The following is a 16715-nucleotide window of genomic DNA, read 5'->3' as shown; positions in this document are numbered from 1 at the left end:
CTTTACTGCTGTACTCCTGCCAGGCACAAGAAGCCGGATCCTTCTGCTCTCTCATACCGGACCTATTCCCCCCTCTCTCCAGGCTTCTTGTCACTCAGTAATATAAACACTGTTCCTCCTGTCTAGCCCCATGTCAGATTTCAAAATTGAATATAAAAAAATCTGTTTGCTCTTTTGAGAATTGGATTTCATTGCAGAAGTCTGCTGGAGCAGCACTATTAACTGATGTGTTTTGACAAAAAACATGTTTTCCCATGACAGTATCCCCTTAATAACATACATTCATGTAGGTAGAGGGATCCTATGGGCATTTGAAAGTGTACTCTAGTAGTAACCTCACCACTATCTTGGCCTGTATTTATCCATAGGTAAGATACTCTGCTGGGGGATCGCATTGCAATCAGATGCACAACTCACAAGCCAGTCTTTGTAAAAAAAAAAAAAAAAAAAAAAGAACAAAAGAAAAACTTCACATAAAGAGTCCAAGAGCTGGTCGCTTATTCAGAACCAGCTTGTAATTGAGCTAGCCTCTGCTCATCGTAGTCTCTGGGCAGAGAAGGTTGGTTGTCAATAGTCACATTACCTGTGGTAAAACCATTTACAATTGAGTGAGTTACTTACCCTCTCAGGCCCAGTCCAAAGGAAGCACCACACTTTACTGATATTATACATCATTCACATCAGTGCCTGCCCCAGTGGAATTTACACTCCAAGGTCCCTATCACATTCACACACAATAGGGCCCGTTTTATCCAGATACAGTTAAGCTGCCTGTGTGTTCTTGAAGTGTGGCAGGAACCTACAGGAAACCCATGCAAACATGGGAAGAACATACAAACGCCTTAAAGAGAGTGCCATGGCTCGAATCAAACCAAGGACCAAAGCACTACAAGGCAGTATTGCTTCTTTGTTTTAATTTGGTAGTAATACAAATACGAATAGTGAGATGTGGGATAGAAGATGGAGCTATATACTACCTGATCATCCAGGTAGTGCCATCATAGACTTATGGTTGTTTGGGACTTGTGTAAATATAATGGGCACCTTATTATGGTCATAAATTATTAAAGACAAGTAAAATCTAGATGTCTAGCTCTTTTTTTTTTTTGCTTCAGCTGTTGAAGGTATTACTTGCCATAATAGCTATAGGACCAGTAGGTTTGTATACATAGACTTGCAATGGCAAGCAATATGGATAAGAACTGTGTGCAGATATAATGGTTGCAAATATAAACAGATAATATTTGAAGTTTAAAAAAAAGGGTCATTCACAATTTTTATTTTACACCTCCACCAGTTATTTAGGTGGCTTTATTTTGTCAAGGGGGCTACACAGTAGCATATAAATTCAGGCATCTTTCAGCTGAACTGCCATTCATACTAACACAATCACATCTGTGGATTTTCAGAATCGTTTCTCAAGCTGTTTGTATTGATACAGTCCTAAGGGTTGTAAGGCTTCATGCTGCCATCATTAATTGTATCTGCTGTAACACTGAATAGACACATGCCCCATAAATGGTAGACCCCCTCAAGATTACAATCCTTTTTACTTCTTCCATTTTAATCTTCTTCTTTTTTCGCTTTCATTTTCTGTCGGAATATATGTTCTTAAGGGATCTTTATAATAAAAAAGCTGGTATAGTTTGTGTTCAAATGTTAGTTGTTCCCATTGCTGTTTGTCCAGTGGGGCACACCTGTATCTCATGTCTACTTTAGTAAGCCCAGACCATTTCTTTATAGCCCTCTGTATTCTATGCAAATGATATCACCCATTTCTTGGGTATGTGGGGATCCATCCAAAGAGATCTCTGCCCTGGGCTTCTTAAACCTTTAAGTGACATTGGCAGCAGGGGTTCACCTGCTTCACTGGTTCTTCATAAGTTGACTGTTTCATGGAATGATTTGTAGCCTTGGGCAAGGGGCATTTCTTTTTTTTTAAGAAAGAAAAAAGATCAAAGGAGTTAAGGAACCTGGGGAAAGGATACAACATAACATACATTACTTAGATGCTTAAAGATATGAAATCAGATAACATCATGTCATGGCCTTTATGTGCCAAAACTGTCATCTTTGTTACATAATGCATTAAAGGGCATGTAAAGGCAAAAAAATTAAATTGCATTTTTACTTTCTTTAATGAAAAGAAACCTATCTCCAATATACTTTAATTAAAAAATGTGTACCGTTTTTATAAGAAACCTGCTGTGGATAGGAATTGTCAGATGGTCCCTAACTGCTGAGCAGGGAAACAATCATACTTATGAACAGCAGGTGGAGCCCCCGCCTTACTTCCCAGCCATGCAGAACTCAAGCAGCTTTGTTTATGACGATCCCTAAGCAGCCCAGACCACACTGAGCATGTGCACAGTCTTAGTCTTGCAAAGATGTTTAACAAAGTTACAAGATGTTGACCCCCTGTAGCCAACTTTGAAAGCATAAATTATTTGTTTGATTAGGCTTGTGGTGCAGTAAGTTCATGTTTATATTTAGTATACAAAATACAGCATTTCTAGCCTTATTCTATTTTAGACTTTCCTTGTCCTTTAATGCAATCCAAGGATATATGTAGATGTAGTTACATATATTAATTCTATTCTTTGTCTCTTTCTTGCAGGTTTATAATTCAAATAAGGACAGTCAAAGCGAAGGAAGTAAGTAAAAACTATTTGAGAAAAAAACACAAAAAGACTGTTACTGATATAAAAGTGCTCTTGAGGTCTGGGTACTTGCACACGGTAGGTATAGAAGCAGCTTGTCCTAGGATATTCAGCACCGAATACTTTCTAGGTTAGTAGGGTGAAATTTCTTCTCTTAGTGTTTATCAGTCAATAAATTATGCATTTATAATGAATGAAACAATTTAATAAAAATATAGTGCCATGTTCTTGGTACCAAAGTTATACTTGGTAAATAAAAGCAGAATTCTACTATTGTGTTTCGTGTTGATTTGAATACGGCCATAATGGTTCTTGTTTAGCTGTTAGCTGTGTGCAGTATGCACACAACCTTTGAACTATATTTTAACCTGCCTAACTGCTAGTTGATCCAGAGGAAGTCCAAATGCTGATGTCCAATGGTAACCTGGTTGGGGGAACAGAATGGAAACAGTATTCTGTGGTTTAAACCTCATCTTGGGTAGTTTCTAGTGTTTCGTACATTAAGATGTTCCTAATTACAATAATTAAATATCTGCCGTGCTATAACACGAGCACCTTTTTCCAGCTGCAGGAATGAACTGTGGATTATACCCAAACACAGAGCCCCAGTTTTCTGCCAATGTCACATTCTTGTATTCGCATGCCAAAAAGTGTAAAATGGGCCAGGACCTGTTTGTAAGCTAGGCGGGTTTTATTCACTGTGTCAGTACCATATTATATGCTGGGCCTTTTTAATGAATGATCTCCAGTAGGATAAACCATTTCAAGCCATGATTCACAACGGCGTAATTTAGTTGTTTATGCTTTGACTTATTTAATTATGATGATGTCACTCAAAATAGTGAATAGAGAAATAATGATGTGAAAAGTAAACGGTGGCCTTATTTGTTGCATAGTGGCACATAATAGGGAAATAACGTGTGCTAGTTACTTGGTTTTGTTATGAGTTCTCAGAAAGCGCATGTTTTTTAGAACCTAAATGCCTTTGTGCCCAGTGCCAGTTTCACATGTATTGCAGAAATATTATTTGTTGCCCAAACGGAGTAAACAACAGGGACCTGGAAAAAGCTGGACATTGATATTCTGTGCAAGCTATATCGTGAGAAGCCCTAATTATCAGGGCAGCCAAGGATAACACAGCCAAGCACTGGGATTTGTATGTAGCCAACCATTTTCTTTATGGAATGAGTCATTTCGCTTTTTAATAGAAACATATAAGGGACCCTGAACATTAGACTTGTTTGATGTTAAGCAACATCAGTTGGCAAACTATCAAGTGACCAATTATGCCTTTTAAAGAACACGTATTTTATATAACTTTTCCTGCTGAATAAAACTCGTCCAATAGATTATTAATCTAAACCTTATTGCTTATTATCTCCTTCGACACAATTTTAATGAAACGGGCTTGTGCTGAACATGTTTTTTTGCCTGTTTTTTCAGTAAGGAAAAATCTAAACCGGATAACAGAAACTGCTCCATTTTTGGTCATTTCCATTGTAGATCATTTTGCCCCTATGGGTCATACCTGCATAACCAAGACGTACATTTAAAAAGAAATCCTTCAAAGTGTTTAATTAATGCACATCGTAAAGTTGCTTAGAAATACATTTGCATGCATTATACATGATAAAAAAAAAAAATAAGTTTCTCCTTTAATCTGTTTTCCAGTTGCTGGAGTCAATGAATGCAAAAATCAGCATTGCTAATTGCAAGTGAAGAAGAAAAGCAAGGCAAATGGCAACAAACACAATTGCAATTTGTCTTACCAAATGATTGCTTAAAGTTAACTTTGAGGTTAACTGTTCTTTTAAACCTGTCTTAGATTTCTTTTTTCATTTTCTGACACATGGTGCGTTTAGGTATTGCCCCGGAGGTTATAGTTAGCTGAAATATTTCATTTTTTTTAAATTATCGTTGCTCGTCAAAACCTGACAATTATTTTGCTCCCTATGGGGCATATCTGCATAACCATGTCTCATCTGACAGGTATTTATCTGCCTGCCGATTCCAGTTGTAAAATGAGTTGATGCCCGTAATCTGTTTGTCTAAAGAGGAAATAAACACCTTTGTTTTGTAGAAGACCCTCTGCAGGCAACCTTTGCCCAATCAGATGGCAACTGAATACATCAGTTAGCTACTTTCACTCTCTACTTTGCTTTATGGCAAGAAAGGCATATTCTTGGCGTATAATTAAGTTTTTCTGGGATACCAAAATATAAGCACTTTGATAAGATCTACTGGTTGTGAAAAATATAGCCTTGGCTATGTCTGCAGATGTCATGGTACTAGTACTGTGTGTGTGTGTATCATAGATGCAAATGTGTGTGTTTCCCCTTGGTTGTTTGGAGATGTGTTGGTACTAGGAGGTGTGAGTGTGTGCGTATGTACGTTTACCATTGGTTGTTGTCTTACATTATGCTGTTAACATTTGATAGAGAATTGTGCTTCACCAGTAATAGTAATCGTGCAGTGGCTCAGTCTCATTGTTGTCCAGGGGATGTACACTAATGCAACGAATTGTATTCTAATGTATGATAAGCTGAATTCCTTGGCTATTCATGTTTCAAGCCCTTGTTGTCAGTACATGTTCCTAAATTCAAACTAGGACAAGGGGCTGATGTGAACAATCTCTTGTTTGGCGTGTCCTATAGTAATTAAATCTTCCCAGGAAAAGGCTTCTAGTGTCCATTTGGTTATTAAAGGAGAACTAACCCCCCAATATTTAAAATCCCTACCCACTACCCTGCACAGTCCCCCCTCCCCACTTCCCCCCCCAGCATAGGTGATTACCGCTGAAAGTGCCCCTAATTCATTGGTCACGTATAGGTGCAGAGTAAGAGCTCATGGGCACCATCTTCTGGCTCGTCTGTATCCTTCGGGAAGTGAGCACCATATTGGCCCACGCGCAGTTGGAGCAGTCTGATGTTTTGTAGCAACTTTGCATGCACAAAAGTGCCTGAGGGAAGGAAGAGGACCCGAAGAATACGGAAAAGCTGGAAGATGGCGCCTATGAGCTCTGCTACACTTACTCTGCACCTATACATGTGTAATGAATTAAAGGCATTTTCAAAGGTAATCACCTATGAGGTGGGTAGGGTTTTTATTATTGAGGAGGTTTAGTTCTCCTTTAAGCATAAACATACCTGCATAGTATTATGGCTTATCTCCAGGAAGCTCAGAAACATACCTCCCAACTGTCCCGTTTTTAGAGGGACAGTCCCTCTTTTGACAGCTCAACCCGCAGTCCTTTGTTGGTACTGGAGAGTCCCGTTTTTCTCTGCACTGAACAGCCAGAAAAAGAAACAAAGTTTCAAACTTAATTGGCTTTTGGGAGAGAGCCCAGAACAGCCACAGCTTCAGATAAGATACTTTTGTAACAATTTCGAGATAAGCAAATAAGTAATTGTAACAATATAAGATAACAGAACCCTTGAGTGAAGGTAGACTCACAGCTTAAAGGGCAATTCACCTTCATTAGCAAAACTGGAAAAACTGGAAAAAAAACAAAGAATATGTTCTAACTTTCATAACCTGCCAAATTTTGTAAACTACACATGGTAATTTGGGGGTGTGGTCACAAAAATTGGCGTGGTCAAAAAATGCATGCACCAACGTTTTTTGCCCCTCTTTCTTTCCAAAATGTTGGGAGGTATACAGAAATTCAGCATTGTCTTTACCTGTAGGGTCCTTTTTAAGTAAACTTCATTTTTTACTTACGGCCTTGTTTTCCGCAATAACTCCAGGTTTCAAGCATTTTGGAGAATAGATGCCCATACCTTCTAATGGCCCATTAGTGATCATAATAGGAGGTGGCAAAAGCTGGACACTCGAGAAACTTAAAAAGATTTCAGGTTTTGTTAATTTTTTACTTGGTTTGGCAGAAGTTTAAAAAATGGACACTTTTTGTACTTGTTCCTCTGAAATGCATGTATGTATGCATATTTATATGTATAAATGTGGACAAATATGGAAGCTAATATGACATATATGTCTATACACCACATACATCCCTTAATATTGAGGCTTCAGCCACAAAGTGTTATTTCATTCCAACAACAGAAATTATTAAGGAACACCATCACTGGGCAGCAAAACATTTTACATACATTATTAGAGTCAATTCCATTATTGTGCACATACTGTTTGAACTCAGCAAATCAAGTAAAATGAGTTGTTTTATGTGCTGAGCACAAAATGTCCCATTAACTGCACTAAAGGTCCTGAAGTTTGGAGATCGATATCTTTGTGAGTTTAGGCTTTTCACTAATACGTGTTCCAGATTCCATAACGTATTGGGAAATAGCTAGTTTTTTTCTCTGCCCCTTTTGCCCAGCCTATGGAAACCCAGGTTATGTAACATGAGTGTTGCAACAAGTATAATGGAATAATAGGGCAAGATGGATTTTAAACAAGATTTTAACAGCCCATTAAAACACACATCTCACACTTATTTGGCACTCTTAACAATACAGGGTAATTAAAACGTCTGAGCTCCCATAAAACAGTGCAGGGAAACTATTTTCCCCAGACAGCTAAAGTAATAGAAAATAAATTTTCATTGTGTTATACTTAAGAAACCAAAATCATAATTGTCTTCAATGTCACAACATAAAATTTCACAGGAAAGCATCTTAGCTACTAGTATTTTTAGAAGGTTTAATTTCAACATTCTGTATTGATAGGCTATTGCCCTCAATTCATATTCAGGAATTACACATGGCTCATAGGCTATATATATATATATATATATATATATATATATATATATATATATATATATATATATATATATATATATATACATATATATATATTTCCTGAGAAGCTAGAATGGCATGCTAAAACAGTCTGCGTCCTATAAATACTTCCAAACTTCCAGGTACAACTGGAAAAATCCTGAAATTTTTGCATAAAACTGTGAATCCGATTAGAATTCCAGTTTATCTGTTTAAATCTGGCTCCATGATATTTGTCTCTGCAGCTGGAGTTGGAAACCGTAAAGGGGATGTAAAGGCAAAATTAAAATCCAATACAAATCTCTACACAGTCGCCAACTGCTCTACAGGGAAACAAACAAAGCTGCTTGAGTTCTGCATGGCTGGGAAGTAAGGCGGGGGCTCCCCCTGCTGTTCATAAGTATGATTGTTTCCCTGCAGAGCAGTTAGAAACCGTCTGAAAATTCCAATCCACAGCAGTAAATGAAGGGAGAATTCCACTGCATACAGTCAGGTTTCTTATAAAAACGGTACAGATTTTTTAATTAAAGTATATTGGAGATAGGTTTCTTTTTCATTAAAGTAAAAATGGGATTTTATTTTTATGCCTTTACATGCCCTTTAATGATTTTAAATGTGAACTTGCTGAATTCATACGTCATACATTGCTACATTATTGGTCATGGTTGTCCAATGTCCATATGAACAGTTCATAAATTTTTCTGTGTTACTGAGCCCAATCCATAGATCATGTCCGTGGGTCTGTTCCTTGTGTGTGCTGTGCCTGTTTAATAAAGGTCTCAGCCTCCTGATCTGGTTCCTTTTTGTTATCATGTCTCCTTTTCTGACCTACTTCATCATTTCAACCTGGATTGTGTATATGTATGTAGGTTGCTGGGCAGATGCCCATGTAGCTAGATGTAATTTGCATAGTTGTGCTATTGGCCAGGAGGCGCTGTGACCACTTCCTGTCACACTTTGGTATAGTGAGTGAGAAGGGGCAGCGTTGGACTGGGGGCCCAGGGCCCACCGGGCCTGCAGCCTCAGGGGCCCCCACACCATCCGCCGGGCCCCCCAGCCACAAAGTTGCCTCTGTACTATCCATGTCCCACCCCCGAAGCGTGTGAGCTCGCGCTTATCTCTTTCCAGACGCAAAGTTGCCTCTGCACTAACCCCCTCCCACCCCTGGAGCGCGCACACACTTGCAATTATCTCTTTCCAGCGCAATACGTCTAACTTCAGGGACAGAGGGAAAAGAAGTGCAGGGAGCGGGTCCCACCCTGAGAAGGGGCGGATCTTCCTCTTTGGCTTCTGGTTGCTGATCCAGCCAGGGAGCCTGGCTACAACAAGGCCCAGTAAAGCCATGTGCTCTAGAGGGACCAGTAAGTATGATTGTTTCCCTGCAGAGCATTTAGGGACCATCTGACAATTCCTATCCACAGCAGTAAATGAAGGGAGAATTTCACTGCATACAGTCAGGTTTCAAATAAAAACGGTACACATTTTTTAATTAAAGTATATTGAAGATAGGTTTCTTTTTTATGCCCTTACATGCCCTTTAAGGCCACTACAGAGCACTATATTTCAACTCTGAGGACCCCAAACAGTGCATTACATCATAATGTTCATTTCACTGTATTATTATACATTTCAATGGCTAAAATTGCATCACACTAAAACCCACAGAGGTGCTCCAGATGCATCACTTTACACTTAGAACTTCCAACTGCATCAAATAGCCGCCTGCCCTGCTCCAAAAATGTATCACATAGTGCATTGGGTTCATATTGGGTAGTTTCACACTAGCACACAGTTGTCCAATTCCTTAAAACATATCATAGCTCTCATTGTCATGAAAAATGCCTTAACCTGGATCATCTTTTACCTCTTAGAACTAGAAATTCTAATCAAATTTCATGTACTAAAGGGACCACAGTTTGGGCAAAACCGAGTATGTAAAGTATCCCGGGGCAGGAAACGATTAACATTGTAATGGTTTTTGTACTCCTTACTAATAGGGATGGGCGAATTTTTTCGCCTCGTTTTGTCGATAAAATGACACCCATAGACTTGTATGGCGGCGTGCGTCAAATTGTGCCGCGCTACAAAATTATTTTGACGACCCATAAACTTTAATGCCCGTCTGCGACATTTCGCCAGCAGCGAATTTTTGGCAAAACGAAACGGGTCAAATTCGCCCATCCCATCTTACTAACTGGAATTCTGTAAGTAATGGCAGACAGAAAATAACTGCAGGAGATGTCGTGTTTATTACAAACTGCTGATTAATGCAAGGTTACCAACCCAGCGGACATCAGCATATTTATCTTCACTGTGAATTATTTATTGTAGGTTCAGCTTGTTCGAAAACCTAGTTAATTTAAATTTATTTAACATTCCCCAAGGCTTCATGTTGGTGTATTTAAATACATTGCTGCTCTCACCATGGACTACTGGCAGTTGGTGTAAATAATAAACAGCAGGCTGACCCCTCTCGCTACGTTGTCCATCTGCCAAAGTCTTTCACAATTTGCAGTTTTTCCTTTCCTCAGCTCTGGGGTTGATTTGGAAAGTTTTTACTTTTTGTGCCTTCTTTAAAGAGATAAATATATATACACAGAGGTGATTCTTAACCCTTAGCCACTGCGATGCGGCCTCCCCTTTCCCCCTCCAATCGTACCTTTAACACATTGGGGGGGGGATATGCATTGCTAGTAGGGAGAGGTTTTCACCTTGCCTCATGATGGGTTCGCCCCTGTATACACACATGGGACCTGTTATCCAGAATGCTTGGGGCCTGGGGTTTTCCAGATAAGGGATCATTCATACATTCTTCATATTTTAAAGTGGACCTGTCGCCCAGACACAAAAAGCTGTATAATAAAAGGCCTTTTAAAGTTAAACATTAAATCCAATTTTTATTTTTTTATTAAAGCATTCATAGCTGTTGTAAGCTCATTTAAAAATCTCAGCTGTCAATCAAATATTGTCTGCCCCTCTTCTATGTCTTAGTCATAGAGGCGGGGCAGACAATTACTTTCACTTTCCATTCAGCACTTCCTAGTTGTCACTGCTCTCCCCACATTCCCCAGTTCTCTTTACAGTTTAATTGTGTAGCCAGGGCATGGGGATGGACATCGGGTCCCCCATTCTGGTGCACAAACAAGATTCTGAGATGATTCAAGGCTTGTCTTAATAACAGTGTCCACAAAATGGCTCCTGCTTGCTATAATTATGAATTCCCAGACTGAAGTAAACAAAGATTCAGATAATTTATAAAGTATAATTACAGTTCATTTTGCTTGACTAAAGTGATAAAATAGGATTTTGAATCAATTTTTCGGGTGACAGGTCCCCTTTAAGTCCACTAAATAATATATGCATTACGTTTGAAAAATGTTCCATTATTTGGATAAAAAGGAGTCTATAGAGATGGCTGTAATTTGGAGCTTTTTACATAATGGTTTTCTGGATAATGCACCTGATACCTGTCTGTGTGTTAAACTAAATGTATAAATATATAAATGTTCCTTTACAATTAACCATTTTATTTACAATACATTCAGAGTAAAAGGTGCATTTGATCTAGTACAGACCCTTTGGGGCAAATTCACTAACTGGCGAAAATTCGCCAGGACTGGCTTTGCGCACATCGCAACACTTCGCCAGGTGTGAATTAGAAATCAGCAGTTTGAAGTTACGCTAGCGTTGGCTAATTTGCATATAGCGTGCAGTTAAAGTACAATGGACGTATATGCTGCAGCAAATACATTACACTACACAAGCCCAGGGAATCTTAATAAAATAGAGTTATAATATTGCCCTAAACATGTGCCCACAGTTTAGTTTAGGTGCCATATGTTATCAAATGTAGGGGGGAAGGAGGGCAACCCCAAAAAAAAAAATTCGATCTTTTTCAGCCTATCACCCTGTAAAAAGGAAAAGACGCCGGCGTTTTTTGGGACTTAGAAAAATTTTCAACTTTTTTTTGAGGAACTCCTATCTGCTCTATAGCACTTCTCCTGGTCTGAGGTGGCAAAGGCAAGTCTGGCGATAGAGGTAACGGTCAGTAAAATAAAAACTTAGTGAATGTGCGTAGTAACGTTCTTTCGCCAGAGCAAAAATTCACCTGGCGTTAGAGTGCGACGTTGCGCCATAGTCTATCTCCTTGGCGAAATTACACCAGCGAAATTACGCCAGCGTTACCGTTAGTAAATCGAAGTGCCGAAATGATCTCACAATGGCGAATTTTCGCCATCGTTAGCCACTTCGCCCTTTAGTAAATTTCCCCCTTTGTGTCTGAATATAATGCACCCAAAATCCCTGCATTGTGGGAAGCCCTCTTACAATAGTTGCATACAAATGGGGAGTGAGATATATCAAATAATGTTATAACAGGGTTCCTCTTATATCAGCAGAATTTCAAATTTTGATGCATTGCCTTTTAAAATCGCAGTTATCTTCCTTCTGGAAGTTAACCGTATTTGAATGTTGCCTTTAGAGCACATTACTTACTGTTCCTATCAATTGGAAACACTGGGCAAATTTGCGCTTGGGCAGTACCCATTGCAACCAATCAATAATTAGCTTTTCACTAGCTGCAGGTTGATCACTGAAAGCAAACATCTGATTGGTTGCCATGATTTTCTGCCTAGGTGCAAATTTGCCCAGTGTTTATAAATGTCTCCCAAGATTTGTCAACTGTGGGTCACAGAAATACAGAGTTGTCATAGTTATTATACACCTGTATATTGTTTCTTTTGGAGCCAAGGAGCTTATGCTCCATCATCTTTAAATGATTGAGCTAATCCCCTCCGTCAGATTGAATATTTTCTTGGTTCAGCTCACAAGATGTAACCTATCCAGGGTCATTGGCTAAACTTTGCTAAACTCGAAATCTAAATCCAAAAAAAATGAATATAAGTAATGTTACTCAAAGTGGTCCTTGGAGCAATTTTGTAATTTACATTCCTTTTCTGTTTTCAGTAGTTTTTGAGATATTAGTAGTTTTAGACAGTTTCAGACACCTAATACCAGACATTTGGCTGAATAGATCTCTTTCAAGGTCATATATATGACACATATTTAACAAAGAGTGAAATTAGAACTTGCACGGTCTTTGCACAGTCTCTCTCTTTATTTCTAAGGGATTTTCAAAAGACTTTATCACTATCATACAGTCATATGAAAAAGTTTTTGAACCCCTCTTAAATCTTTGGAGTTTTCTTTATCATTGGCTGAGCTTCAAAGTAGCAACTTCCTTTTAATATATACATAGACGCTTCCTATAGCCTTTGATGAGTGTCTGGATTCTGGATGGCGGTATTTTTGACCATTCGTCCATACAAAATCTCTCCAGTTCAGTTATATTTGATGGCTGCCAAGCATAGATAGCCTGCTTCAAATCATCCCATCGATTTTCAATGATATTCAAGTCAGGGGACTGTAACGGCCATTCCAGAATATTGTACTTCTCCCTCTGCATAAATGCCTTTGTAGATTTCCAAGTGTGTTTAGGGTCATTGTCTTGTTGGAATATCCAACCCCTGCGTAACTTCAACTTTGTGACTGATGCTTGAACATTATCCTGAAGAATTTGTTGATTATGGGTTGAATTCATCCGACCCTCGACTTTAACAAGGGCCCCAGTCCCTGACAATTTGACAGTAAGTAGCAGGTGTTTTTCTTGGAATGCAGTGTTTTTCTTCCGCCATGCAAAGCACTACATTTTTGTCTCATCAGTCCAAAGCACTTTGTTCCAAAATGACTGTGGCTTGTCTAAATGAGCGTTTTCATACAACAAGCGACTCTGTTTGTGGCGTGAGTGCAGAAAGGGCTTCTTTCTCATCATCCTGCCATACAGATGTTCTTTGTGCAAATTGCTCTGAATTGTAGAACGATGTACAGATACACCATCTGCAGCAAGATGTTCTTGCAGGTCTTTGGAGGTGATCTTTGGGTTGTCTGTAACCATTCATACAATCCTCCGCATATGCCATTACTGGTTTTTTTTGGCCTGCCAGACCTGGGTTTTACAGCAACTGTGCCTGTGGCCTTCCATTTCCTAATTGCATTCCTTACAGTTGAAACTGACAGTTTAAACCTCTGAGAGCCTTCCCTTAAACCATGATACTGAACAATCTTTGTTTTCAGATCTTTTGAGAGTTGCTTTGAGGATCCCATGCTGTCACTCTTCAGAGGAGAGTCAAACAGAAGCACAACTTGCAATTGGTCACCTTAAATACCTTTTCTCATGATTGGACACACCTGGCTATGAAGTTCAAGGCTCAACAAGCTAATCTAACCAATTTCGTGTTGCCAGTAATCAATATCATGCAGTTACTTACATTCAAATTAGCAGAATTACAAGGGTACCCACATTTTTGCACAGCCAGTTTTTCACATTTGATTTAATTTCATACAACTGAATACTGCTTCACTAAAAATCTTTATTCAGAAAACATCCCAGTACTCAGATGTTCCTGGGAAATGAAAGACATACCATCTTTTTTTGTTGAAAGTGTAATCAATTATTATGCAGGCTGAGAGGGGTTCCAAACTTTTTCATATGACTGTATCTCACTTTCACAAATTCATAAATATGACCTTGAAAGTCTCATAGAAATGAGGGGAGTCTAGGGGAATTTAACTGTGGCAAGCTCTTTTTCAATTTTTGATGTATATGCCGAAGAGCATAAGCCACCCTAAAATTCTATGCACTTCCTGTATAGTCCTTTTACCCTTGGGTCATTGGCTCTAATCTAAAGTCTATACTTCAATTACTCCAATTTCTTAGAAACCACTAAATATAGAAAAAGTGCTAAGAGAAGCACCATGAATGAATTGACATCAGTTCATTTTTATGTACATTAACACTACAGCCGCTTGCTCAAGGGACAGAAGTAAGAGTCACTGTGCATTGTTCCAATGTATTATTAATGAGAAAACCATGTACATATTTAATCATTCTTTGCACATACTGAAACCAGGGCATGCAAGCAAACGTGTCTCTGAAACGCTCCCTGTCACTATACTGTGCAGCAGCGGAACACTAAATATAGAAACTGCTTAGCTTGATCAGTGAACTCTGGGCTTTGTGTGAGTGCAGAATGTCAGTATTCATGAGCAGGGCTTGACTGGCTGCAATGCAAAGAGATCCAAACAAATTCGTTTGTCTCCCTTGGGAAACCAAATCAAGGCAAATCTTTTTGTAGAGGAACTTATAAAACAAGAGCTTCCATATATGCCCCCCCGTCCCTGTGGAACCTCATTAAAAGTCAAATTAAGGCCCGATCAGGGCTGTTAGGATGTTTAATTAGGTATTATTTCTTGCTGTTAAACAGGGAAAAGGCTGCAGAAAAGTCTGTGACCTTTCTGGTTGGAGCTTAGCAGAACGCTGAACATGGTAATCACTTGCAGGTGAGAATAAGGTTCACCTTTTCTATTTGGATGCCCAATATTCTTTTTCATTTGGAAAGCTGACTACAGGAAGGGAACTTCAGAGCAATGGGAGGAGCATACGTTATGGAGAGACGCAGTCTGCCATTGGCATTGCCAGCCCTTTTACCATGGTAAATTAATTCTACGCTCTTATAGGAACATGCCAGCATACTGTTTCTTCCCTCGTTATCATTGGGTAGAGTCACAGAGTTTTAGGAAGGCCACAAAGGCCCAGACCTAGGACACAACGTTTTTAGGGATAGCAATGCTGCTCCGCTGCCTACAGGAGGGATAATGGAGATTTGAAGGCTCATCTCATCTGACCCTAAACTGCCCGCCTCCATGTTTATAGACCCACATCCGACCTGCTCTAATGTCATGAAAGAAGCGGGATATATATATATTTCTGCATTCTGCTGTGCATGGACCATTGCATTGTACCTTGAAAACAATCTTTATTTTACTATTTCTTAACTGACCTTGAGAAATGTAAATAGAGGAGAGCAACTAGAAAGAGGGTGGATGGATGAAGAGGGAATTATGTTTATGTGTTTGTATAATAAGAGTATCGTTCAACAAAGGGTGCCAGTAATTACCTGCGAGGACCTATTTTTGGGCTGTGGTCCAGCACACTAGCCTCACATCTGCATTTATCATTTCAAAGCACACCTTTCAAGTAACAGTTGAACTTCCATTTGGCATCTATGGAAAGTGGGATGAACATATAACAACTCCTGCCATAACCTTAAATGATAATGTTGGCATAGATGCACTGAAATTGTTGCAACTCTGCCTTAAGTTGGTCATAGACACAAATATAAAGTTGTAGGAATCAAAGGTTTGTGTGATTTCAGGACCATGTATGGATCGGCCCGACATTTTTCATACCATCATTCTTTAGTCAATTGGACTAAAGACATTTTCTGTCTTCTAACAATAATATCTCTGCATGTATTGATGATATCAATGGATAACTGTCACCACTATTTGTCGGACATAACTTTTTATGATTGCTGTCACAGACAGAACATCGTCTGATTTGTATTTTAACTACTTTATTTAATCTGGTTAATTGCAGGTTGGAAGATTGAGTTGTCAGATACGAGGCTACGTCTATGGCCAGCTCAAAGGAACAGTAACATCAAAAAATTTAAAGTGTAATTATAGTTTATGTGAACAAGCTGCTGTGTAGCCATGGGGTCAGCCATTCAAGCACAAGACAAATAGTAGATAACAGATAAGCGATGTAGAATTGCATTGTATACTACAGAGCTTATCTGTTATCTGCTGTGTATCCTGTGCCATTTTTCAGCTTTGAATGGCTGCCGCCATTGCTACACAGCACATTATTTATATAAACTATAGTAGTCTCTCTGAAGCAAACAAACCAGTTGTACCAGTGCAGGCCAACAGTACATTATATTTTCATGAATTAAATACACTTTCATTTGTTGGTGTTGCTTTTCCTTTAAAGGGATGTAAAGGCAAAAAAATAAAATCCCATTTTTATTTTCTTTAATGAAAAACAAATTTATCTCCAATATACTTTAATTAAAAAATGTGTACCGTTTTTATAAGAAAACTGACTGTATGCAGTGAACTTCCACCTTCGTTTTACTTGCTCTGACTGCTGAGGAAAGGAAACTTCAGACAGTCCCTAGCTGATTTGCATGGAAAGGATCATACTTTCAAATGGGGGGGGGGCAAAAGATTTGTATCTGCAGACCCAGTGCAGTCTGTATATTCTGATTATAAATCAGTCTTGCTGTATCAGCTTCCATGGCAGATATTATTTGACTTGTGCTGTTTTGATAATTTTTGACGATCCCTAAGCTTAACTCTTCCAACAGAAGCCCAGACCACACTGAGCATGTGCGTAGTCTTGGTCTTGCAAAGA

General features: G+C 38.9%; 1 protein-coding gene across 3 annotated transcripts in view; it reads left to right on the top strand.

The window, feature by feature from the left end:
• Positions 1-16715, top strand: part of arhgap26.S (Rho GTPase activating protein 26 S homeolog) — a 318698-nt gene that overhangs the window by 123643 nt on the left and 178340 nt on the right. For all 3 annotated transcript variants that reach the window (XM_018256176.2, XM_018256175.2, XM_041588729.1), the window contains exon 12: positions 2618-2654. In XM_018256176.2, the coding sequence (XP_018111665.1) occupies positions 2618-2654 (37 nt within the window). The remainder of the gene's footprint in view (positions 1-2617; positions 2655-16715) is intronic.

Source organism: Xenopus laevis, chromosome 3S, assembly GCF_017654675.1.
Source record: "Xenopus laevis strain J_2021 chromosome 3S, Xenopus_laevis_v10.1, whole genome shotgun sequence".
Lineage (NCBI taxonomy): Eukaryota > Metazoa > Chordata > Amphibia > Anura > Pipidae > Xenopus > Xenopus laevis.
This window is presented reverse-complemented; position numbering and strand designations above follow the sequence as displayed.